General features: G+C 40.8%; 1 protein-coding gene across 5 annotated transcripts; it reads right to left on the reverse strand.

The window, feature by feature from the left end:
* Positions 1–559: 559 nt before the first annotated feature.
* bcan (brevican) lies at positions 560–26,915 on the reverse strand. Of its 5 annotated transcripts, none has more exons than XM_062964829.1 (14): positions 26,870–26,915; positions 18,298–18,390; positions 16,418–16,786; positions 16,131–16,305; positions 13,870–13,997; positions 12,939–13,235; positions 11,132–11,428; positions 8,731–9,804; positions 6,701–6,814; positions 5,496–5,654; positions 5,278–5,360; positions 3,778–3,922; positions 2,194–2,376; positions 560–731 (listed from the first exon to the last, which is right to left on the reverse strand). In XM_062964829.1, exons 1-14 carry the CDS (start codon positions 26,898–26,900, stop codon positions 661–663), a joined length of 3,219 nt encoding a protein of 1,072 aa, XP_062820899.1. In that variant the 5' UTR covers positions 26,901–26,915; the 3' UTR covers positions 560–660. The 5 variants fall into 5 exon arrangements, with proteins under 5 accessions (XP_062820899.1, XP_062820898.1, XP_062820902.1 ...); XM_062964828.1 differs by having other exon boundaries at positions 5,481–5,654; XM_062964832.1 differs by having other exon boundaries at positions 560–751; positions 5,481–5,654.
* Positions 26,916–27,649: the final 734 nt, after the last annotated feature.

Genomic DNA, 27,649 nt, shown 5'->3' on the forward strand with positions numbered 1-27,649 from the left:
AGGTACCTATCTTTCTCCCTGCAGGCACCTTGCTCCTCTCCATGCTCATAGGAGAACAAAGTGGCAGCAATGTAACAGATGAGAAGCTTCTTAAGTGCAGCAGTAGAAGGGGTTGGACCAGAACTACATTCTGTATAAGAAGGTTAGAGCCTCTCTGTTTAACTGCAGACATCTTGCCTCTCTCCATGCTCACAGGGGAACAAAAGATTGAAAGCTTATTGAGCGCAGCAGCAGAGCCAATGAGCTTCATCAAGCTTAACATGTTGTAAAAGGCTTCTTGGACAAGAACAACATTACTACAGAGGAATGAAAAGGGCCTATTTAGCTAACTATCCACCTGCAGACACCTTGCCTCTCTCCATGCTCACAGGAGAACAAAACGGCAGGCTTTGAGGCTTGAAATATTGTATAAGAAGGCCCTTCCTTCCAAAGTAACTCGTTCTGCCGATCTGCTTCCTTGATGAGGACTAGGAACTTGTGCAGGATGTGGTTGTTTGAGCTCCAATGATATCGCATATGTATACCGGGAGTCTATGTATTCCAAGTTGGAGTCACGGGAGTCGTTACTAGGATGTCTTTATGTGCACCAATAATAATAACAATAATAACAACAACACGAATAAAAACAATACAAAAAACATGACAGAGAGGAAGACGGGGTCAGAAGGCATCGTGGTGGTTCCGGTGGTCCGGCCCATCGGGGTCTGTGTTCCGGAGGGTCTCCATCAGTCCTGGGCAGAAAGAGGCCCCGCTTTTGTTATTATGGGGAGGAAAAAAAGAGGTCACAGGTCACGATATCTATAGGAGATCGATATAGCATCATAGATGGGGAAGGGCCCCCCAAAGCCCACCCAGTCCAGCCCCGTTCTTAACTAGAAGTCGGGTTTTTGTAACTCGGGGACGGCTGCATTTCCCACCCTCGTCCCCAGTTTTTTGTGGTAAAATTAGGTGCCTCGGCTTATACTCGAGTCAGCTTATACTCAAGTATATAGTGTCTTATATAAAATAACAACATAATTATACTAATAATATATAATATAAAAATAATACTAATAATGATATATAATAGTAGCTGTTCCCGGCCACGCGTTGCTGTGGTGTCGTCCTAAGTGGGTTTTTGTTTGTAGAGGCAAGTATGAATGTTGTAATTAGTCATCTCGTTTAGCATTGAATGAGCTTGCAGCTTCAAAGCCTGGCTGCTTCGTGCCTGGGGGAATCCTTTGTTGGGAGGTGTTAGCTGGCTCTGTCTGGAATACCCTTACTTTCAGAGTGTTGTTCTTTAATTACTGTCCAGATTGTATAGGTTTTTTGTAATGCTGGCTGCCAGGTTTTGTTCATTTTGGTGGTTCCCAGGAACCTAATAATAATAATAATAATAATAATAATAATAATAATGACGCTGAGGGAGAATCCTTTGTTGGGAGGTGTTAGCTGGCTCTGGTTGTTTCCTGTCTGGATTACCTTAATTTTCAGAGTGTTGTTCTTTATTTACTGTCCTGATTGTAGAGTTCTTTTAAAGCTGGCTGCCAGGTTTTGTTCATTTTGATGGTTCCCAGGAACCCAATAATAATAATAATAATAATGACGCTGAGGGAGAATCCTTTGTTGGGAGGTGTTAGCTGGCTCTGGTTGTTTCCTGTCTGGAAATATGTCTAGCTGTGCTCAGTCATGCGTTGAAGCCCCGACCACCTGACTAACACCACCAAGATTCCAGGTGGGGACTCTGCGCATGCGTAGTTTGTAATTTTTAGTTTTGGGGTTATTTCTGTAATTTGGACCTAATTTTATAGGGTTATTTGATGGAAAGACATAGATTGGATGACTATGTCTTTTGTGGCCAAATTTGGTGAGATTTGGTCCAGTGGTTTTGTTGTTTACTCCATGGGAAAAACGCACATTACATTTTTATATAGATAGATAGATGAGATTCCTCTCACTTCCTTTTGACTCAGCCCTGTTCTTAACTAGGATGAGAGTCGGGTATTTGTAACTTGGGACGTCTTATCTACCTATCTTTCTATCAATCTATCTCTTAGTGGGTTGGACAAGGTATCTTCCATTGGTCAGTCGGGTGTCCGGGACTCGGAGATCACGTGTCTGGCCAGGAGTGCTCCACGGTGGCCCCGTAGTGACTCCAGGCCTTTCTCCATAGCTTCTGAAGGGGCCCGTGGGGACCCCACAGGTGTGCCTTACCTGTCCTGCAAGTGACCCTGGGCTCCTCCCATTGGCCGTCCTCCTGGCACCGGGCGAGGGGCGAGTGGCGCTGGCGGAGGCCCCCCCGGCAACGGTAGCGCACCACGGACCCCGCCTCGTAGCGCGCCTTGGGCTTCCCAAAGACCCGGGCCCCACTCACCTCGGGAGGGGGGCCGCACCACACTGGGGGGGGGGGGAGAGAAAGGGGCCATTGGTCAAGCACAGGGGTCCTCACACTTTTTAAGTGGAGGGCCGATTCACAGTCCCTCAGAGTGTTGGAGGGGCAGACTAGGATGAAATAGTCCAACATTAGGATTGTTGTTGTGTGCCTTCAAGTCGATTCAGACTCAGGTCAACCCTAAGTCTACAGTTTAGGACAGAGGCCAGGTCAATCACCTTGGAGGGCCTTAGTTTGGGGACCCCTGATCTAGACGATCTAATAAGACCATAGGTAAGCAAAGAGACCTTCAAAGACCATCCAGATGATCTCATAAGTGTTGGGAATCACCCTGGACTACTCAAGTCTAAATGTAGTCAGACAGATGATAGAGTTAGATGGAGGGAATCCTTTCCCCGTTTCCAAAGCATGCCTAGATAGGATTCACCATTGTTTCCTGCTTCCCGTCCTATTTAGGTCAGCCCATCCTTTGTTGATGTTTCTAGAAATGTGATCTCTCCTAGGGCTTTGACGTAACTTCCCCAATTTGGCCTTTGGAATGTTTATGGCCCTAGAGAAGAAGTGACCCAGGAGGCTTGGTCGGCATTCCTTCCAGCTTCCTTCTTTGTTCCAGAGAGGACGCACCTCTGTCCTCTATTAGTCAAGATGTAGCTATCTAGAGCTTTGTTATTTTAATCCGTCTATGTGTATTAGAACAAGATAGATTAGATAGTTAGCTCCAAACCTTTTCTATCCATCAATGGATTTCTTTTTACCTCAATAAATGCTTTTAGACTTTAAAGCTAACTTTGCATCCCTTTGCCTTCCAAACACACACACCGCTGCTGCAATTTTTACTCTGCTATTTTAATGGGAATTTACCTCATAAAGAGGGTGATTAGTGCTTAACGGCTTGTCCATTCCCAACAATAAGGCCATCAGAAGACCATAGGTAAGGAAAGGGACCCTCAAAGGCCATCTAGATGGTCTCACAAGGCTGTAGCTAAGCAACGAGACCTTCAAAGTCGATCTAGATGATCTCCTAAGACCATGGGTAAGCAAAGAGATCTCCAAAGACCAAGTAAACTTAGGTCAACCCTAAGTCTAAAGTTTAGGACAGGGGCCAGGTCAATGACCTTGGAGGGCTGCATGGTCTTATGAGATCGTCTAGATCAGGGGTCCCCAAACTAAGGCCCTCCAAGGCCATTGACCTGGCCTCTTTCCTAATCTTTAGGCTTAGGGTTGACCTAAGTCTGAATCGACTTGAAGGCACACAACAACCACAATCCTAATTTTGGACTATTTCCTCCTCGTCCGGCCCCCCAACACTCTGAGGGACTGTGAATCGGCCCTCCATTTAAACAGTTTGGGGACCCCTGGTCCAGAGGGTCCCATCCAAGGATCCTCCCGCGGAGAGTCCTCCTCACCGAGGCCCATCTTGCAGGTGAAGGAGAGGTGGTAGTTGCAGGGCACGTCGCTCCACTGGCCCTGGTCGTGCCACACGATGACCGCACAGTTCTCTCCGGACAAGAAGTAGCTGTCCGGCTGACCCGGGTGCCAGTTCTCGTACAGCTGCAGAAGGCAAAGGGAGGAGGAGGAGGAGGAGGAGGAGGAGGAGAGAGAGGGGTCAGGGCCCAAGGGGAGACCGGTCAGTTTGGCTCCCAAAAGCAACCACTGGACCGCCTTCCCCACCCCAGGTGGACGGCCAGAGAGAAGACGGACAGACAGGTAGATATGGGTAGAAAGAGATAAAAATGGATGGTTAGATCAATAGATCAATAGAAGTAGATATGGAACGAGAGAGAAGGGGATGGACGGACAGATAGATAGATAGATAGATAGAAATGGATGGATAGAAATAGATATGGATAGATAGATGGTGATAGTTAGATAGAAAGATAGAGATGGATGGACGGATGGAAATAGATATGGATAGAAACAGATACTAGATCAGTGGTTCCCAAACTTATTTGGCTTACCGCCCCCTTTCCAGAAAAAATATTACTCAGCACCCCCTGGAAATTATTTTTTAAATTTTTTTAATGGCAATTAAACAGAAAGATACAGTAGAGTCTCACTTATCCAATGTTCTGGATTATCCAACGCATTTTTGTAGTCAATGTTTTCAATATATCGTGATATTTTGGTGCTAAATTCGTAAATATAGTAATTACTACATAGCATTGATGTGTAATGAACTACTTTTTCTGTCAAATTTGTTGTATAACATAATGTTTGGGTGCTTAATTTGTAAAATCATAACCTATTTTAATGTTTTAATAGGCTTTTTCTTAATCTCTCCTTTATTATCCAACATATTTATTTATTTATTTACAGTATTTCTATCCCGCCCTTCTTTCTCACCCCGAAGGGGACTCAGGGCAGATCACATTACACATATAAAGCAAACATTCAATGCCTTAACATAGAACAGAGGCAAAGACAAACACAGGCTCTGAGCTGGCCTCGAACTCATGACCTCTTGGTCAGAGTGATTTGTTGCAGCTAGCAGCTGGCTGCTCACCAGCCTGCGCCACAGCCCGGCCCATTTATTAGCTTATCCAACGTTCTGCTGGCCCTTTTATGTTGGATAAGTGAGACTCTACTGTATATGTATTCATGTTTCTACCTTTTTCATAAAATATAGTAAAGAAAGGTGTAAATTAGAAACATTGAAGTTTGAAATTATGAAACTATTTTTCGAACTCGGAATAGAAAAGCAATACAGTTTATTCATCGCCCCCAAATGCAGCTGTGGCCATCACCGCCCCCCTGGATCACTGCAGTGCCCACCAGGGGGCGGTAGCGCCCACTTTGGGAATCACTGGACTAGATTGAAGCAGATCGATACGGATGGGTAGCTACACCAATAGAAATGGTGACATGGAGAAAGGGGGCGGGGCCTTTGCAGAGGGGGCGGGGCCTACCATAGGGCTGCCGTCGGACCACTGGAAGTCCCCCTCGATGGTCCGGTCATTCAGGCCGATCCACTGATACTCCTTGTAGCGATCTGGAAGGCCGAGAGGGGCTGGCGGTGAGGGGCGGAGGTCGCGGCCCATAACCAAGGTGGGAAGGGACCCCCAAGGCAGCGCCCCCCCCGGCCCCCCGGTGAGCCCCGTCCTCTGGAAACCTGTGGGTGGCCTACTGTTGAGGAAGTCCTGCTCCTCGGGGGTGGCCACGCTGGCCAGGTGGGCCCCCTGCGCCCGGCACTGCGCCTCCGCCTCCTCCCAGCTCCGCCGACGCGGGAAATGCCTGTAGCAGGAGCCCTGGAAGGCCTCCCACCCGGGTGGGCAATGCTCCAGCTCTGGATTGGGAAAGAAGGAAGGAGGCCATGTTCCAGAAGCATTCTCTCCTGACGTTTCGCCCACATCTATGGCAGGCATCCCCAGAGGTTGTGAGGTGTGGAGAAACTCAGCAAGGAAGGTCATGTGGCCGCTGGCATGACTGCATGGAGCGCCAAAGTTACCTTCCCGCCAGAGCCGTACCTATTGATCTACTCACCTTTGCATGTTTTCGAATCGTTGGGTTGGCAGAAGCTGGGGCTAACAGTGGGAGCTAACAGTGGGAGCTCACCTCACTCCTGGACTCGAACCGCTGACCTTTCAGTCAGCAAGTTCAGCAGCTCGGCGGTTTAAACCTCTGCACCACCCGGGGCTCCCTTATTTATTATTATGTTATATTATATTAATTATTTTATTACAGTATTATATTTATTATTATTTTTATTAGTAGATTTATTATTATATTATATTTGTTATTATAGTATATTTATTAGTACAGTAGAGTCTCACTTATCCAACACTCACTTATCCAACGCATTTTTGTAGTCAATGTTTTCAAAACATTGTGATATTTTGGTGCTAAATTTGTAAATACAGTAATTACTACTTTGCATTAATGTGTAATTAACTGCTTTTTCTGTCAAATTTGTTGTATAACATGATGTTTTGGTGCTTAATTTGTAAAATCATAACCTAATTTGATGTTTAATAGGCTTTTCCTTAAATCTCCTTATTATCCAACGTTCTGCCGGCCCATTTACGTTGGATAAGTGAGACCCTATTGTATGTTATATTTATTATTTATTATTATTATATTTATTATTATAGTTATTATTATATCATATTTTATTATATTATTATATTTGTTATTATATTTATTATTACGTTATATTTATATTTGTTATGTTATATTTATTATAGTTGTTATACACATCATTACATTATATTTGTTATTATATTTATTATTATGTTATATTATTAGTATATTTATCATATTTATTAGTATATTTATTAGTATATCTATTAGTATATCTATTATCTATTATTATTATTATTGTTCTAAACTCACCGTCCTGGCAGGCGTCCCCTCCGTATCCAGGTAGGCAGAGGCAGGTGAGCCGCTCCCCGTCCTCGGCGCAGGTGCCTCCGTTGAGGCAAGGCTCCTCCCGCAGAAGGCAGTCACCTGGAAGCCCCATGTTGGAAATTACAACCTTCTCCAAGCCTCCTCTAGCAATTGGTTAATCTATTATTGCCTTCTGTTCGTTCTGATATGCAGCTTCCTTTGCTCTATGTTTCCTGAGAGGTTGTGGGCGGGGCTGCAGGCCAGATGATCTGACCTGGGACTGCTCAGAGCTCAGACTCTCTTAGACCTTGCACTGCTAAGAGCAAACACTTGCTTGATGTTTGTAAGAGTGGCAGACGAGACAAAGATTATTATCTCAAACGTACCTGATAAGCTATGTTCCTGTGTTAAGCTGAAGAGCCGGTGTTGTCCGTAGACACCTCCAAGGTCATGTGGCCAATGGCATGACTGCATGGAGCGCTGTTACCTTCCCACCAGAGCAGTACCTATTGATCTACTCACATTTGCATATTTTCGAACTGCTAGGTTGTCAGAAGCTGGGGCTGACAGCGGGAGCTCGCTCCACTCCCCGGATATGAACCTGCGACCTTTCGGTCCGCAAGTTCAGCAGCTCAGCGCCCAATAATAATAATAATAATAATAATAATAATAATAATAATAATAGCTGCTTTGAGCCTCCTTTGTGGAGAGAAATGTAGATATGAATAATAATATTTATAATAATAGTAATAATAATACATTCTAATACTAATAATAGATAGCTGCTTTGAGCATCCCTTGTGGAGAGAAAAAGGTGGATATAAATAATAATAATAATAATAATAAAATAATAATAAAATAATAATGTCCAACGTGATCCAATACAACAGCCAGCAGAGTGTCTGCTGTGGACTCATCTTGTTGTGTTTCAAATAATACTACTACTACTACTACTAATAATAATAATAATATCCAGCATATATATCTTGTTTGCTGTGTTATACTATGTGTCAATAATAATAATAATAATGATGATGATGTCCAACGTGATCCAATACAACAGCCAGCAGAGTGTCTGCTGTGGACTCATTTTGTTGTGTTTCAAATAATAATAATAATAATAATAATAATAATAATAATAATAATATCCAGCATATATATCTTGTTTGCTGTGTTATACTATTTATCAATAATAATAATAATAATAATAATAATATCACACAGTCCTAGACACTTGGGAAGTGTTCGACTTGTGATTTTGTGATACGAAATCCAGCCTATCTATCTTGTTTGCTGTGTCATAAAATAATAATAATAATAATAATAATAATAATGATAATAATAATAATAATAATAATAATGTCCAACGTGATCCAATACAACAGCCAGCAGAGTGTCTGCTGTGGATTCATCTTGTTGTGTTTCAAATAATAATCCATTCTAATACTAATAACAGATAGCTGCTTTGAGCCTCCTTTGTGGAGAGAAAAAGGTGGATATGAATAATAATAATATTTAATAATAATAATAATAATAATAATAATATTAATAATCCATTCTAATACTAATAGATAGCTGCTTTGAGCCTCCTTTGTGGAGAGACAAATGTGGATATGAATAATAATAATATTTAATAATAATAATAATACATTCTAATACTAATAACAGCTGCTTTGAGCCTCCTTTGTGGAGAGAAAAAGGTGGATATTAATATTAATAATAATAATAATAATAATAATAATAATAATAATAATAATGAGAGCTCTTTGGACATGTTGTGTTTGAGATGGTTAGAGAGTTAGTGTCACAAAGAAGAAAAACAGAGGCAGGAAAAGCACAGAAAGAGAGACGGAGAGCGTTTTCCAGAGACAGAGACTTTCTTTCCAACCCATTTCTTCCCATTTTTTCATGGAAACACTTTTGTCATTAAAACACTTCACAGAAGTAGGAGAGGCTTCCTCGGTCCGAGAGAAAAGTCAGTTAGTCCGGTTAGAAGAGGGCCAGGGTCAGAATGGCCACAAAGGCCCAAAGGTTACCTGAGACGACCCCTCCGGCCGCTGCCCGGCTGCCCAGACTGGCCCTCTGGGTGGGCAAAATGGGCCGAGCGCTGGTCAAGTGGTCAGCAAAGGATGGCCGCGTCAAGGAAGGGTGGCCGGAGAGGTCTTCTTCTTCTTCCTCCTCCTCTTCGGTGGAAGTTGGACCTGGATCTTCTTGGCTTGGGGTCAAGCCTGTGGTCAAGGGGTCACTCGAGGTCGAGGGATCATATTCCTGCTCTTGGTGGGACCCAGCGTCGTTGTTATGTTGACCCAAACTGACCACAGCAGCGGTCACTATATCATTATCATGACCCACAGTAGTGGTCACTATATCATCATCGGCATCATGATCCAAACTGACCACAGCAGTGGTCACTTCATCATCATCATCATCATCATCATCATGACCCACAGTAGTGGTCACTACATCATCATCGTCATCATGATCCAAACTGACCACAGCAGCGGTCACTACTTCATCATCATTACCATGACCCACAGTAGTGGTCACTACATCATCATCACCATTATGATCCAAACTGACCACAGCACTGGTCACTACTTCTTCATCATGACGACCCAAACTGACCATAGCAGTGGTCACTTCTTCTTCATCGTCTTCATTGTGATGACTCAAACTGGGCACAGTGACAGTGGCCGCAGCCGGCTGGAGCCACCGTGGACCATTCATGAAAACACTGGAAGGCTGGACCATCGGGGTCCCAGAAGCCTCTTCCTCTTCCTCTTGAGACTGACCGTAGTGGACAGAGGCCTCCTTGTCCATCTGCTCCAAAGGGAGGACGGAGAAGGCTTCGGAGGGGTCATCTGTGGGGTCGCGACCCCTTCCCTGCATCTCCGCATCATCGTCCTCCTTGGAGACGCTGCTGTTGTTGTCGTTGCTCAGGGACGGAGAGGCCTCGCTGCTGACCACTGTGGTGTCCGTGGTCCCAACAAGCAGGCCTTCCTCCTCATCATCCTCATCTTCCTCCTCCTCTTCTATTTGCAAGGGATGCATCATCCACTCGTCCTCCGAATCAGACTCTCCTCCGTTCTCCTCGGGGCCGGTCTCCTCCTCTGCAAAGAGACACAAAGGGGGTCCGTGAAGTCACGAGGACCCCTCCCCACATTCAATGGAGGGGTCTCTCTCGTGGACCTCATCCTCCTGTGAGCATGGAGAGAGACAAGGTGCTTTGAATGGGTTTGGACTGGATGGCCCATGAGGTCTCCTCCAACTCTACGATTCTAGGATTCTATGGTGTCTCCAGAGAGATACACAGATAGTTAGGGAGACAGGTACGTAGGTAAGTAGATAGGTTGGTAGGTACAGGGAGATAGATAGATAGGCAGGAAGATAGAGACAGGTACATAGATAGATATGGAGGTAGGTAGGTAAATACAGAGGAAGGTAGACGGGTAGATAGATAGGGAGATAGGTTGGTAGATACAAGTAGGTAGGTAGATATGGAGATAGATATGTAGACAGGTAGATATGGAGTGTAGATTGATAGACAGACAGACAGATATGTAGGTAGATAGACGGACAGAAAGGTAGATAGATATGCAGATAGATAGACAGATATGTAGGTAGGTAGGTAGATAAATATGTAAGTAGATAGGTAGGTAGGTAGGTAGGTAGATTGATTGATTGATAGACAGACATGTAGATAGACAGACAGATGTGTAGATAGATAGACAGACAGACATGTAGATAGGTGGATAGACAGATATGTAAGTAGGTAGGTAGGTAGGTAGATATGTAAGTAGGTAGGTAGGTAGATAGGTAGGTAGGTAGGTAGATTGATAGATTGATTGATAGACAGACATGTAGATAGACAGATATGTAGGTAGATAGACGGACGGACAGGTAGATAGATATGCAGATAGATAGATAGATAGATTTGTAGGTAAGTAGATAGGTAGGTAGGTAGGTAGATAGATTGATTGATAGACATGTAGGTAGATAGACAGACAGACATGTAGATAGATAGCTAGATAGATAGATAGATAGATAGACATGTAGATAGATAGATGTATAGATAGATAGATAGATAGATAGATAGATAGATAGATAGATAGATAGATAGATAGATAGATAGACAGACAGACAGACAGACAGACAGACAGGTCAATAGATATGTAGATAGACAGATAGATTGATAGACAGGCAGACATGTAGGTAGATAGACAGATATGTAGGTAGATAGACAGGTAGATAGAGATGTAGATAGATAGATAGACAGATAGATAAATAGGTAAATAAGTGGATAGGTAGGGAGGCCCTAATTTTCCTCTCTAGAAATGCATTTCCTTCCATCACGTCTTCTGTCACTTTCAGGCTCCACACTTGAACCTTCCTTCCCCAAATGCCCCCCCCCCGGCACTCCCGTCCTGCCCCACGTACCTGTGTCCGGGTGTCTCTCCTTGCAGCCCACGGGCCTGGCTGCTTCCTGTCCGGGGAGGGCGAGGTGGCACCCCCGCTCTGTGCCCGGGTGGGCCCCCCCGGGCGGGGCCTGGGCCGGGTGGGGGGCCTGTGGGGAGGGGTCCTCCCGGGGGAGGGGCATGGCGTAGATGGCCCCCCGGGACTCCTTGGCCGGGCCGGGCCCCAGGGCGGGGGGCAGGCGCAGCTCCTCCATCCGCTCCGTCACCGTCACGATCTTGGACTCGGACGCCAGAGCTTCAGGCGATGCCGGGCTGTCTTCTGCGTGGAGGCATTTCAAAAAAAAAAAAATGGAAATGGAATAATTGGCAACATCCATCTCCCTGCAGACATCTTGCCTCTCTCCATGCTCACAGAAGGAGGAGCACAGCAGCAGCAACAGCAGAGCAAGCCAGCTTCAGCAATTTACAGCAGCAGAGCCAAGCTGTAAACATTACAGAAGGCTGTACTGAAAGAACTATATTTCTAGATAGGAAGGCCAGGGCCTATCTCTCTCTATACCAATTGTAACAAAGTGTGAATTTTTTTAGTTTACAGATGTCATGTTTAATTGCTTTTTAAAAGGGTCAATATTTCAGTTGGTTGCCATGGAGAAGTGGGCAGAGCCAACTGCCAGTTTTGGTGGAGAAGTACAGGTTTGAAAAAGAAGCAGTTGGTCTGTGCCCTGATGAGGTACAGGGAAGACTGACCCTAAGTTGAAGGGATCAGGGAGACTCAAATGCTTATTTTTGAGTCAATTTAAAATAAGTTTGGTGACTTATTTTAAGGTAGTCTGTCTCCTGATGAGGAACAGATAATCTGTGATTGTAATTCACAGGGTGACTGCAGTTTAGAGCAGTAAAGAAAGAAGTGACATTTTAAGAAGTTTGAAACACCTCATTCTAGCCTTGAAACTGTTAACCAAAGTGCCTCTAAAGAGAAAGTTACTGTAACCATTAAGCTTTGTGCCAGAATAAATGTGTTATTGTTCTTTTAAACATCTCAGCTTATGTCATAAAAACAAACAAGAAGAAAGAAGAAAAACAAAATTAAAAAGGTCTCCTCTCTAAGTAGCTAGTGGTGGCAAGTGTGGATAATCCCCTTTACATCTGGTGGCCGCATTATAAACATCTTTACACTGGTGGCAGCGGTGATAATATCTATATATATAAATGAGTGATGGCATCACGGCAACCAACAAAACAATAAAACTACAGACCCCTCAACCTCGAAATTTGACAACACAACCCATCATCTACGCCTCTAGGTTGATACAACAAAAAGAAAAGAAAAATAAAGTCCTAATTAGAGGGAAAGGAATAATTGTTTTTATCCAATTGCTGCCAGTTACAGGGCTAATCTCTGCCCACTTGGTCTCCTAGCAACCAACTCAGCCGAGGGGACAGGCAGACTTAGGCCTCTCTTAGGCCTCTTCCACAGATTATCTAATTTGTTTTTATCCAATTGCTGCCTCTCCATGCAGTCATTCCACAATACCTTGGAGATGTCTACGGACAACGCCGGCTCTTTGACTTAGAAATGGAGATGAGCCCCAACCCCCAGAGTCAGACATGACTGGACTTACTGTCTGGGGAAAACCTTGACCCTTGACCTTAACTACCACCAATTCCTCAATTCTTTATTTCCCAGACCACCAGACTTCACCACAGCAACGCGTGGCCGGGCACAGCTAGTAATAATATAATTAAATAGACATCCAACATCTCTTCTCCACACCAATAATAATAATAATAATAATAATAATAATAATAATAATAATAATAATGCTCACCTCGGAAGCAGAAGACGTCGTATCGGCTGGTCTGTGGGTCCGGGAAGCCGGTCTGGTTGCGGAAGCGGAAGAGGGTCTTGACCCCGGGGACGGACCCCCCGCACTTCTCCCGCGGGGCCACGATGGGGTAGCGGGCGCTGCGGTCGGCCAGCCAGCCCGGGTTGCAGTGGTCCAGGCCTTGGCTCCAGGCCGCGTAGAGCTGACCGGTGGTGGCCACCGAAGCCCCCAGCGCCTGGCACGCCTCCTGACCCTCCGGCCACGAGAACCGCTGCGGGGAGCTGACCACAAAGAGCTCTCCTGCAACGGACGGAGGGGTCAGGGGACCGCGAGAGGACGTAAATAACAATAATAATAAAATTTTATTTTTGTATGTCGCCTCCAGGCAGGGACTCGGGGCGGCTCACACGGGGAACAAGCCCGATATAGTCACACAAAATCATAAAATACAACAATTAAGATGTAACAACACAAATTAAATAGGTTATAGTTAAAATAGACATCGTTAAAATGTTAAACAATCGTCCAAGGCATTAAAAAGTCCAATATAGGAATTTTAATTCCTCTTGTTTCTTTCTATGGAGACGCTCTCAACCATCTCTGGCTGTCGTCGCATTCTGGAGATATACCAACTGCGCATCTCAAACACACAAGATGATTGTTGCTTTGCCTTAACCCCTCCTTATCATCCAACATACTCGCTTATCCAACGTTCTGATGGCCCCTTTATGTTGGATAAGTGAGACTCTACTTTCAAAGACATGGCTACTCAGCCTTTTTCTTCACCACTTACACACAAAAAACTCTAATTATGGTGACCCGGCATTTTAACATATGGATACACCTGAGGATTAACCCTGTTATCACTCAAGAAAGGGCAGGTAAACTACAAGTCCTAACATGCCAGAGACCCCTCCCTGTCCTTCCCGCTGACCATAGAGCTCCTCCACGTAGCAGTAGACGTCGTACTGGTCTTCGGGGTCGACCACGCCGTAGTTGCGGACGCCCGGGAAGCTCTCCATGTCCCCGTAACAGGCCTCCCGCGGGGTCTGGATGGGGTACCTGCGAGGAAGAGGAAGGCCCTCCTGATTAGCAACACTTCTCACTTCTGGCCATCAATCAGTCGGGCTCCAGCACGTCCCGCTCGCAGCTCTGCTTCTCCAGGAATCAGTCTTCCATCGACTGATTCCTGGTCCCGTCTCTGGTCACACTCGCAGCTCCAACTTTTTCCTCCACTCCAAACTCCAGGATCAGGGCCAGTCTAGGATCTGGGTCAGTCTAGGATCTGGGCCCATAACCAATTTGTCAGAGTATTTGCAGCGCAGCAGTAGTTGGATGGAAGCAGTGGAGCGCAGAACGAAGAGACACTCGTTGGTAAAACTATTTACAAAGTTTTACTGTATGCAGCAGTAATCAACACAAACAGACTTGCAGACGACAGACGGAACACAGGACTGTTCTCTTCTCTAACAGAACTTGACTCGAACTCTAGGCAGACAGAACTCAACTGAACCAACGCAATCGTTATGCACAAACACTTGTGTCTGGATACTCCCTAGTTCCAGCCACACATCAAGGACAGCATAGCTTCTTGGCAATTAACTCTTTCCACATATGGTACATTCTGGATGACGCAATCAGTTGCAATACAAGCATGGCACAAATTGCATTTAAACACTATCAATACTCAAATCCCACATTAACAAGACTCTCATGGCCAGAATTGCCTCACACATATACCTCACCACCTGAGAGGATGCCTGCCTTAGATGTGGGCAAAACGTCAGGAGAGAATGCTTCTGGAACATGGCCATACAGCCCGGAAAACCATGAGACTCTAATGCTTACCTTATTTGAGCTTAATGACCTTTCCCATAACTAGATTTGCATAATAGGGTAATCATCAGGGCTTGTGACATGATAAATAAATAAAATCAGGGCTTGCGATGAGGACAAAGATAGATATGGGACAGGAATTAAGCCTATTAAGGCTGCAATTAATAATAATTCTGATGCCGTCCAGCTGAGGAAGGTCAACAGGTGAGAGCAACTGGGAAAAGCAGCATAAAGAGCTGGGGGCTGGAGTGGGTAGTTGCTGGAAGCAACGTTGTGAAATAGTTACACTCCGAATATTTGCCAGTGGACCTTGAGTATGGCTTGAGTTGGTGAGATTGCTTGGCTTTGACCCTTAGAAAGAACTCTGGACTCTTTGTATATTTTGCCTTTGTTTGGACTGATTTCTGTATATGATTTCGCACTGCCTTTGTCTATGGGATGGTGGGTGAGCCTCCCATTGTCCTACATGTGGAGACACCTGGGAAATAAGCCCATGCCTCTTCCCTTCCAATATCAATAAGACCATTATAACCCTTTGAAATAATAATAATAATAAATTAAATGTATAATATAAAATATTACAACCCTTTTTTGGACTGATTGCTATGTATGAGTTTGGACCTGCATTTAACTATGCGACAGTGAGCGGCTATGTTAACAGAGATCCTGTGGACAGCTCTTTGACACCTTGTAGCATAAATAATAATAATAAATATAATAATAATATAAAATATAATCTAATAACATATAGCAACAACAATAATAATAATAGCTGGAAGCTGAAGTGGGTAGTTGCCGGGAGCAACGTTGTGAAATTGATCAGGTCATGTAAGTGTTATTTATTGCTATAATTGTATTATTTTACTTTGCTTAATAATGTGTTATTATGTTGTTATGTAATGTTGTGTTGTTTTTATGATTGGAAACCGCCCTGAGTCCCATCCGGGAGATAGGGCGGTATATAAATAAAGTATTATTATTATTATTATTATTATTATTATTATTATTATCATTATTATTATTTCAGCCCAACCGTTGATTTGGACTTTGACTTTGGTAATACTGTAATAATAATAATAGCTGGAAGCTGGAGTGGGTAGTTGCTGGGAGCAACGTTGTGAAATTATTCCAGCCCAACCATTAATTTGGACCTTGACTTTGGTAACATATGTAATATAGTGTATTAATAAGACCACTGTGCCCTTTTGGAATAATAATACTATAGTATACAATAAAATATGTAATGTAATATATGCACTATAGTATAATATATGCATAAGACCATTGTACTCCTTTGCAATCCTAATAGCAGAGTAGAGTATAAGACATGGAATATAAGATGACCGCGGGGGCTCCCACCTGACGGTCTGGTCGGCAATCCATCCGGCGTCGCACTGCTCGTATCCGCCCAGGTAGGCCGCGTGGAGCTGCTCGGGGCTGGCGATCTGGGCCTCGATGCGGGCGCAGGCCTCCTGGGCCTCTGCAAAGGTGTACGCGTAACGGGAGGATCCTTCTCGGTAGAGGAAGACCACCCCTGCCAGGCGGGACGGGAGGGACGGGAGGGAGACAGGCACAGCGTTGAATACCTGGGCCAACCTCGGCCCTCCCGCCAGGAGTTCGGGACTCCAACCCAGTATAATAATGACCTTTGACCTTGACCTCCAGGGCGTCGTGCCCGTCCTCGATGCCGTGCTGGACGTGGCAGCGGAAGATGCCGGAGTCGTTGCTGCGCAGGTGGTCGAGGGTCAGCGTGGCGTCCGAAGGGTCGTCCAGGTAGAAGGGCAGCGCCGCCCGGCCCTCGTAGCCCGGACCGAGCTTCACCTTTGCCCCCCGGGCCACCAGCACCTCCGCCTCCTGCCCCTCCCACAGGAAGGACCACTTCACCCGGGGCAGCCCAGGCGGAGTGGCCATCGGCCGGAGGAAGGTCACGCGGCAAGGGAGGGTCAAGGTGCCGGCCAGAACCGCCCTGGGAGGAGGGTGCCGTGCGATGGAGACCCTCAGGGCCTTGAGGTCATCTAGAAGGGGCAAGGCAAGGGAACAGGGGCATTTAAACATTATATTATTATTATTATTATTATTATTATTATTCCCCAGCTTTTTCTCTCCACAAGGAGACACAGACTTGCTGTGTATTATTATGATTTTTCAGGATCACCGTAGCAGCCTGAGACTGGCTGCTTGGGCTCCCTGCCCTAGAGAATTATTATTATTATTATTATTATTATTATTATTATTATTATTATTATTATACTGTTCTTATTATTATTATTATTATTATTATTATTATTATTATTATTATTATTCCCCAGCTTTTTCTCTCCACAAGGAGACGCAGACTGGTTGTGTATTATTATGATTTTTCAGGATCACCGTAGCAGCCTGGGACTGGCTGCTTGGGCTCCCTGCCCTAGAGAATTATTATTATTATTATTATTATTATTATTATTATTATTATTATTATTATTATAGTGATATTATTATTATTATTATTATTCCCCAGCTTTTTCTCTCCACAAGGAGATGCAGACTGGTTGTGTATTATTATCATTTTTCAGGATCACCGTAGCAGCCTGGGACTGGCTGCTTGGGCTCCCTGCCCTAGAGAATTATTATTATTATTATTATTATTATTATTATTATTATTATTATTATTATTATTATTATAGTGATATTATTATTATTATTATTATTCCCCAGCTTTTTCTCTCCACAAGGAGATGCAGACTGGTTGTGTATTATTATGATTTTTCAGGATCACCGTAGCAGCCTGGGACTGGCTGCTTGGGCTCCCTGCCCTAGAGAATTATTATTATTATTATTATTATTATTATTATTATTATTATTATTATTATAGTGATATTATTATTATTATTATTATTCCCCAGCTTTTTCTCTCCACAAGGAGATGCAGACTGGTTGTGTATTATTATCATTTTTCAGGATCACCGTAGCAGCCTGGGACTGGCTGCTTGGGCTCCCTGCCCTAGAGAATTATAATTATTATACTGATATTATTATTATTATTATTATTATTATTACATGTATTATTTTTCTCTATTATTATTAAAAGGATACATAAGCACATTGATATTGAAGAAGATGAGAATAATGATTTGATCAGAGTTGAACAGTCTTGTCTTAAATTTGAGCTTGATGTAAATATTCAAAAACATTTAACCTACTGATGCTTCAATTAATGTAATTTTATTGGTATGTGTTTTTATTTCTGAAATTGACTACTCTCAGCTTATACTGGAGTCAATGTTTTCCCAGGGTTTTTTTGTGGTAAAATTAGGTGCCTCGGCTTATATTCGGGTTGACTTATACTCCGGTATGTACAGTAAATAAATAAATAAATTAAAAATAAATAAATAAATATAATGTGGAGGAAGTGCGACATCTGCTGGTGGGCTGGAGAATGGCAGCCTCCTAGAAAGCCAAGGGCAACGAATGGCGTTGGCAATGGCTTTATTAGATCCCATGCGTCACAAAGTCAAACAAACACAACAACAAACAAAATGTTTACCTGTGTTTTCCCTGAAGAACTGGAACCCTGTTGCGAGTGGGGCAAAAGGGGCCAAGGCGGAGAAGAAGACCAGCAAGGAGGCCATCATGGCATCTGGGAGCGGAAAGGAAACAGACGGTTGGAGAAGAACATCTGGATCTGCATGTAAGTCGGAACATGGACATTTCTCAAGTTACACTCCAGATATATATATATATATATATACACACACACATAAAGCTTTGTATAGTATAGGGAAAGAGTCAACATCATTATCAGGAGGTTGGACTGGATGGCCCGTGAGGTCTCTTCCAACTCTATGATTCTATAATTCTACGATTCTTGGTTTTTGAACTGCTAGATTGACAGAAGCTGGGGCTACCAGCAGGAGCTCACCCTGCTCCCTGGATTCGAACCACCGACCTTTTGGTCAGCAAGTTCAATACCTTAGCGGTTTAGCTCGCTGTGCCATCGTGGGCTCCAATATATAATATACATTATAATAAAATATGTGTGTGTGTGTGTGTGTATCTTATATCTATCTATATATATAAATGTAATGTTCATTTATAGGACTGAGTAAACAACAAAACCTCTGAACCAAATCACACCAAATTTGGCCACAAAAGACATAGTCATCCAATCTATGTCTTTCAAACAAAAAAAACTTAGAAAAATAAAGTCCACAGCAACGCGTGGCCGGGCACAGTTATATATGTATTAAAAAACTATATAACACTACTAGCTTTGCCCGGCCATGTGTTGCTGTGGCTTATGGGAATCCTTTGTTGGCCAGTTTAGTGTTTCTGGGATGTGTAGTTTTGTTGTTTTGTCCTAGGCCGAAACGTCACTACCCTTTTATATATATATATATATATATATATATATATATATATATATATATATACATACACACACATACATACACACACTATGTAACACTATAATTTTGTTAGTAAATATTATTATTTCCTAATTGATTCTATCATTAAAAAATACACGGGAAAAGTTTTTTAAGCTGCTGAAACTGTGTCTTTGTGGGAGGGACCTGACCCTGCAGCAGCCCATTTGCCTATTCTAGTTTTCCAAGGGATTTTTCACCATAAGAGCTTCAAAAACAAGAACGAAGGGGTCCACTTGTGGATGCTTTCCCAAAGGAAGTTTCGGGGATTTTCAATGGAAATAATATTCTGCCAAAGGCAAAGGCAGTGAAGGAAGGAAGGAAGGAAAGAAGGAGAGAAAGGCAGACCAATAAATCCTGTCTTTCGCGGCCCAGTGGAGCGGAGAAGAGGACGTCTGGCTCCAAGGAAAGGTCAGCACAAAGTGTCCTTTGTTGATGTTCTTGGTCCTTCTTGGCATCAGTGACCCTTCTCAGAAAGAGATGGATCCCATCCGCTCCGGGCTGCCGTCCGAACTGCCCAAAGGAGAGCTCTAGCACAGGCTGTCCCCGAGTTACACACATTGCCCTTGCAAACAACTCACAGTTAAGAACGGGGCTGGACTGGATGCCCTTTGGGGGTCCCTTCCACATCTAGGATACTCTAGGTAGCAAAACCAACAGCACAGGGGTAATAATAAAGAGCCGCTTTGAAACCTGGCTACTTCCTTTGAAGGGGAATCCTTGTTTGGCCCGCTTGAATTGCACTGAATAGTCTTGCAGCTCAAAAGCCTGGCCGCTTTCTACATACGGGCATGGAGATTTCTTTTCTTTTCTTTTCTTTCTTTCTTTCTTTCTTTCTTTCTTTCTTTCTTTCTTTCTTTCTTTCTTTCGTTGTCATTCCTTGGAAAGTGATGAGTATTGTGGCCAAATTTGGTGTGATTTGGCCCAATGGTTTTGTTGTGAACTTGGTCCTGATGATGCACATTACATTTATATATAGAGAGATTGTATATCTTTCTCTCTCTCTCTCTCTCTCTCTCTTTTTTTTTTTTTTTTTTGATGGTCACTCCTTGGAAAGTGATGAGTGTTGTGGCCAAATTTGGTGTGATTTGCCCCAGTGGTTTTGTTGTTAACTCGGTCCTAATGATGCAAATTACATTTGTATATATATCATCATCATCATCATTTAATTACTTATTAATCGCCCTCCATCCAAGATGCCTTAGGCGATTTACAAGATAAAATTGTAAAGGATAAAAACATACATATAAATATTGATAAAATGAACATATATAGATTGTATATCTGTTTTTCTTTTGATGGTCCTTCCTTGGAAAGTGATATTTTGGCCAAATTTGGTGATGAGCATTGTGGCCAGATTGGGTGTGATTTGGCCCAGTGGTTTTGTTGTGAACTCGGTCCTAATGGTGCACATTACATTTATATATATAGACTAGCTGTGCCCGGCCACGCGTTGCTGTGGCAAAGTGGTGGTGGTATTGGTTAAAAATTGTTGTGTAATTTTTATTTGACGTTATTTGTATTTTTTAATTAATTTTATTGTAAGTTATCTTTTTATTTATTATATTTTATTATTTTCCTGTATTATTTTTAGTTATTTTCTGTTATTATAGTATTTTATTGTATTAATTTTTTAGTGTTTTTATTATTTTTTATTGGGTTGCTAGGAGACATTTTTTATTAATTTTATTGTGTTATCTTTTTATTTATTATATTTTATTATTTTCTTGTATTATTTTTAGTTATTTTCTGTTATTATAGTATTTTATTGTATTATTTTTTTTAGTGTTTTTAATTTTTTTTAGTGTTTTTTTATTTTTTTTTATTGGGTTGCTAGGAGACCAAGTGGGCGGAGCTTAGCCTTCTAACTGGCAGCAAATGGATAAAAGCAATTATTCCTCTCCCTCTAATTAGGACTTTATTTTTCTTTTCTTTTTGTTGTATCAACCTAGAGGCGTGGATGATGGGTTGTGTTGTCAAATTTCGAGGTTGCGGGGCCTGTACTTTTGTTGTTTTGTGAGTCGCCGTGATGCCATCACTCTTTTATATATATAGATAGATTGTATATCATATTGTATGTTATGTATAATTAATTACATTATATATTGCAAGGCCTGGTGACCCTTTGAGCAGAGGAGAGGCCTTGTGAATAAGTCCGAGGCTTCCTTTTTGTGGCACGTTTGGCACCCGGGACCCCTGCCAGCCCTCCCGCCTTCTGTCTGTCTTTCTTTCTTTCTTTCTTTCCTTCCTTCCTTCTTTTCTCCTTCCCCATGGAGACCAGGGACACAGAGCAGCCCCAACAAGGCCTCCCTTTCTTCCCTGCGAGAGATTTATTCCCTGGGAAAAAGAGCAGCGCAGAGCAGAGCCAAGAGTTCCCGGGGCCTGGGAGAATCATCCTCATGCAAATAATCCTGCCAACGGAGGCTGGAGCTTTTCTTTGCCGGGTTTTCCTTTCTGCAGCTGAAACGTGACTCAGCAGCATTGCCACCGAGGAGGAGCCCGGCATCAGCACTGCAGGAAGGAAGGAAGGAAAGAAAAAAGGAAAGCATGGCATTGCAGGGCCGGAAGGGAACCCCAAAGGACATCCACTCCAACCCCAGTCTTCCCGCCAGGGAGGAAAAAAAATTATAATAATAATTTATTTCCAACATTTGTATCCTGCCACCATCTCCCTGAAGGGACTCGGGAAGGCTCACAATAATAATAATAATAATAATAATTAAAAATTATTTTTCTATCCCACCACCATCTCCCCGAAGGGACTCGGGGAGGCTCACAATAATAATAATAATAATAATAATAATAATAATAATAATAATAATTAAAAATTATTTTTCTATCCCACCACCATCTCCCCGAAGGGACTCGGGAAGGCTCACAATAATAATAATAATAATAATAATAATAATAATAATAATAATAATAATAATAATAATAAAATTATTTTTCTATCCCACCACCATCTCCCCGAAGGGACTCGGGGAGGCTCACATGCCACCATCTCCCTGAAGGGACTCGGGAAGGCTCACAATAATAATAATAATAATAATAATAATAATAATAATAATAATAAAATTATTTTTCTATCCTGCCACCATCTCACCGAAGGGACTCGGGAAGGCTCACAATAATAATAATAATAATAATAATAATAATAATAATAATTAAAAATTATTTTTCTATCCCACCACCATCTCCCCGAAGGGACTCAGGGAGGCTAATAATAATAATAATAATAATAATAATAATTATTATTATTATTATTATTATTATTATTATTATTATTATTATTATTCTGTCCTGCCACCATCTCCCCGAAGGGACTCAGGGAGGCTAATAATAATAATAATAATAATAATTATTATTATTATTATTATTATTCTGTCCTGCCACCATCTCCCCGAAGGGACTCAGGGAGGCGAATAATAATAATAATAATAATAATAATAATAATAATTATTATTATTATTGTTCTGTCCTGCCACCATCTCCCCGAAGGGACTCGGGGAGGCTCACAATAATAATAATAATAATAATAATAATAATAATAATAATAATAATAATAATAATAATTGTTCTGTCCTGCCACCATCTCCCCGAAGGGACTCGGGGAGGCTCACAATAATAATAATAATAATAATAATAATAATAATAATAATTATTATTATTATTATTATTGTTCTGTCCTGCCACCATCTCCCCGAAGGGACTCGGGGAGGCTCACAATAATAATAATAATAATAATAATAATTATTATTATTATTATTATTATTATTATTATTATTATTCTGTCCTGCCACCATCTCCCCGAAGGGACTCAGGGAGGCTAATAATAATAATAATAATAATAATAATTATTATTATTATTATTATTATTATTCTGTCCTGCCACCATCTCCCCGAAGGGACTCGGGGAGGCTCATAATAATAATAATAATAATAATAATAATAATAATAATAATAATAGTAATAATAATAATTTATTTTTTTATCCCACCACCATCTCTCCGAAGGGAATCAGGGAGGCTCACAATAATAATAATAATAATAATAATAATAATAATAATAATAATAATAATAATAATGATAATAATAATAAAATACGGGCATATAAAAATACACAATTTCGAGGCTTTTTAATAAAGTGCATGGACAAGGAAGGCACAATCCAATCTCTCCTGACAGATGGCCATCCGGACCAGTCCCCTTCTTTCTGCCAGGAAGGAAGGCGCCATCTGATCCCTCCCAACAGATGGCCATCCAGTCTCTGGTTAATAATAATAAGCATTTTTACTTGATGTTGCATGTCTTGTATGTATGGATGTATTTATTTATTAGCGACATTTATATCCCACCCGTCTCACCCCGAAGGGGACTCAGGGCAGCGTACAAGTTACATATATAATGTACGTTTGTAGGACTGAGTAAACAACAAAACCACTGGGCCAAATCACACCAAATTTGGTCACAATACACCAACACATCCAAGGTATGTCCTTCACTCATCCCTCCAAAAAATGAATTGGCCTAGGTATAACACAGCCAGGCATTGAAGCTGCAAGGCTATTCAGTGCAATTCAACCAGACCAACAAAGGATTAACCTTGGTAGAACGCGGCCAGGCTTTGAAGCAGCGATACTACTCTGTACTATTGAAGCTGGCCAACTAAAGATTCCCCTAGGCAGCAAGCAGCCAGGCTTTGAAGCAGCATTGCAACTCTCGCAGCCCAGAAAACCATTCCCCTAGAACGCAAGGACCCAGGCTTCCAAGCAGCAAGCCTATTCCGTTGCATTCTAACTCGCCAAACAAGGATTCCCATAAGAAGGAAACAGCCAGGCTTTGAGGCTGCAAGGCTATTCACTGCTCTTCCAACAAAGGATTCCCATAAGCCACAGCAACGCGTGGCCGGGCACAGATAGTATATTATATTATTAGTATAGCACAATAGAAGCACTATATAAGCATTATATATTATTATATTATACTATACGACTATATTGCAATATTATTAGCAATATTACATTGTTATTCATAGTATTTTTAATATAATGACTTCCTGCAATGTTTGCTTGCTGTTGCAATGGGGTTGCACTTTTCTCCAACTTCAGTAATACTAATACTACTATATTTTGTATTCATATAATTATATTTTATAAAATTTACTGTTATTATATGTATTATTTTATTTTATATTTATTTTATTATATTTATTATATTTTGTTATGCTTGCTATTATTATATGCATTATAAATATCATATAGCATTTTATTAATAGTATTATTATATTGTTATTCGTAGTATTTTTAATATTAATGACTTCCTGAAAAGTTTGCATGCTGCTGCAATGGGTATGCACATTTCTCCAACTTCAATAATACTACAATATTTTCTATTCATATAATTATATTTTATAAAATTTATTATATGTATTATTTTATATTTATTATTATATATTTTATTATTCTTGCTATTATTATATGCATTATAAATATTATATGGCATTTTATTAATAGTATTATTATATTGTTATTCATAGTATTTTTTTTAAATATTATTGACTTCCTGCAAAGTTTGCATCCTTTTGCTGCTGCTGCAATGGGGATGCACCTTTCTCCAACTTCAATAATAATAATAATAATAATAATAATAATAATAATAATAATAATAATACAATAATATAATAATATTTCAATAAATAATAATAATATATTTTGTATTCATATAATTATATTTTATAAAAAATACTATTATTATATCTATTATTTTATTTTATATTTATTATTATACATTTTATTTTATTTGCTATTATTATATGCATTATAGATATCATATGGCATTTTATTAATAGTGTTATTATATTGTTATTCATAGTTTTTTTTTTTAAAATATGATTGACTTCCTGCAAAGTTTGCATGCTGTTGCAATGGGGATGCACCTTTCTCCAACTTCAATAATAATAATAATAATAATAATAATAATAATAATAATAATACAATAATAATAATAATATAACAATAATATAATAATAATAATAATATAATATAATAATAATATAACAATAATATAATAATAATATAATATAATAATAATATATTACAATAACAATAACAATAATAATAATAATAATATAACAATAATAACAATAATATAATAATAATAATAATAACAATAATATAATAATAATAATATATAATAATATATTACAATAATAATAATAATAATAATAATACAATAATAATAATAATATAACAATAATATAATAATAATAATATAATATAATAATAATATATTACAATAACAATAACAATAATAATAATAATAATAATATAACAATAACAATAATATAATAATAATAATAATAATAATAATAATAATAATAACAATAATATAATAATAATAATATATAATAATATATTACAATAATAATAATAATAATAATAATAATAATAATAATAATAATAGGAATCCTCTGCAGAACTGGAGGTGATGCCCAGGACTTTTCTCACCTGTCCCAGAAGAGCATCCAAATGGTCCAAAAATGGGATAACTTTTCCTTTTTCCTTTTGCAAAGAAAGGAGGTGTTTCTGCTGCAGTCTGTAGCAATGCAGCAGAAAAAGGAAAGAAGGAGAAAGAGCAAAAAAGGAGGAAGAGAAGGAAGAAGGGACTGCAGCAGAGGAGGCTCCGGAGAGAAAGAAGGAAAGAAAGAAGAGATGCAGCAAAAAAGAAAGAGAAAAAGAAGGGAGGGAGGGAGCAGGATCCTTTAGGAACAGAAAGGGGGGGGCATGCTAATTTTGGATGGGATCACAGGCCCCGCCCCCTTATTAGCATATGCATAAAAAGGCATGCATAATTTGGGTCAATCAATGCCTGGCGCCTCCTCCGGACTCACTCCAGGTCATGGCCCAGAGGTCAAGGTCGCGCAGGTCAAAGAGCGATCCAGGCCATGGTTGCACCTATTAGTTATTATTATTATTATTATTATTATTATTTTATTATGACACCGCAAACGAGATCTATATGCTGGATTTCGTATCGCAAAATCACAAGTCAAACACTTCCCAAGTGTCTAGGTCTGTGTGATGTATTATTATTATTATTATTATTATTATTATTATTATTATTTTATTATGACACAGCAAACGAGATCTATATGCTGGGTTTCGTATCACAAAATCACAAGTCGAACACTTCCCAAGTGTCTAGGGCTGTGTGATGTATTATTATTATTATTATTATTATTATTATTATTATTATTATTATTATTACTCAGCAAACAAGATAGATATGCTGGATTTCATATCATAAAATCACAAGTCGAACACTTCCCAAGTGTCTAGGACTGTGTGATGCATTATTATTATTGTTGTTGTTGTTGTTGTTGTTATTTTATGACACAGCAAACAAGATCGATATGCTGGATTTCGTATCACAAAATCCCAAGTCGAACACTTCCCAAGTGTCTAGGACTGTGTGATGTATTTTCGGATGATGCGTGCAGATCCCAGTCGGGTGGCCTTTTGCAGTCGGCAGATCATAATTTTGTCAATGTCTATGGTTTCCAAATGCCGGCTGAGATCTTTTGGCATTATTATTATTATTATTATTATTATTATTATTATTATTATTATTATTATTATTTTCTTTCCCGCTCTCCGTTGGTGCTTCTGGGCTGCTCTGCCCGCTTTTCCTTGCCTGACCCTCCTTTTCTCTTCTTTCTTTTCATTTCCTTTCTTTTCTCTTCTTTCCTGGAATGGCAGGGAGCCTTGAATCCTCCTCCTTGTTCCCAAGGCTTTCCAATTCCGCAAAGTCCTTCTTGGCCGGCGGTCAGCCAGGAACTGGGCCAGGACACCAGGGCCCGGTGGGATTGTCCTCTCCTTCCTTCCCATTCAAAGGAACCCAGAGCCGGAAGGGGCCCCCAGAGGACATCTAGTCCAGCCCCATTTTCTGCCAAGGCAGGAAGGAAGGAACCATCCAAGCCCTCCCCACAGATGGACAGACGGATATTAGTCATGTGTGTGTGTTTATCTATATCTATCTATCTTGTAGGATCCTAGAGCGGGAAGAGACCCACAAAGGCCATCCAGTCCCACCCGCCTTTTCCCAGGAAGGACACCATCCAAGCCTTCCTGACAGATGGCCATCCAGCCATGGATAGGGTAGATAGATATACAGTAATTAGAGTAAGTATGATAAATATATATATGATAGGTGCCATTGCTATATATGATAATGGAGAACTTTTAAGGTGACAGACTAATGGATATGATAGATAGATATACGGTAATTAGTGTATGTATATATATATGTGTGTGTATGATAAATATATATAGGATAGATGCCATAGCTATATATGATAATGGAGAACTTTTAAAGGTGATGGACTAATGGATCTATCCTGCGTGTGTCTTACAGATGCCAGCCATAAAACGGGCCAGCCATAAAACCTCAATTACCCTCTGGTATGTGGGAGCC

Source organism: Anolis carolinensis, unplaced genomic scaffold (assembly GCF_035594765.1).
Source record: "Anolis carolinensis isolate JA03-04 unplaced genomic scaffold, rAnoCar3.1.pri scaffold_14, whole genome shotgun sequence".
Classification (NCBI taxonomy): Eukaryota; Metazoa; Chordata; class Lepidosauria; order Squamata; family Dactyloidae; genus Anolis; species Anolis carolinensis.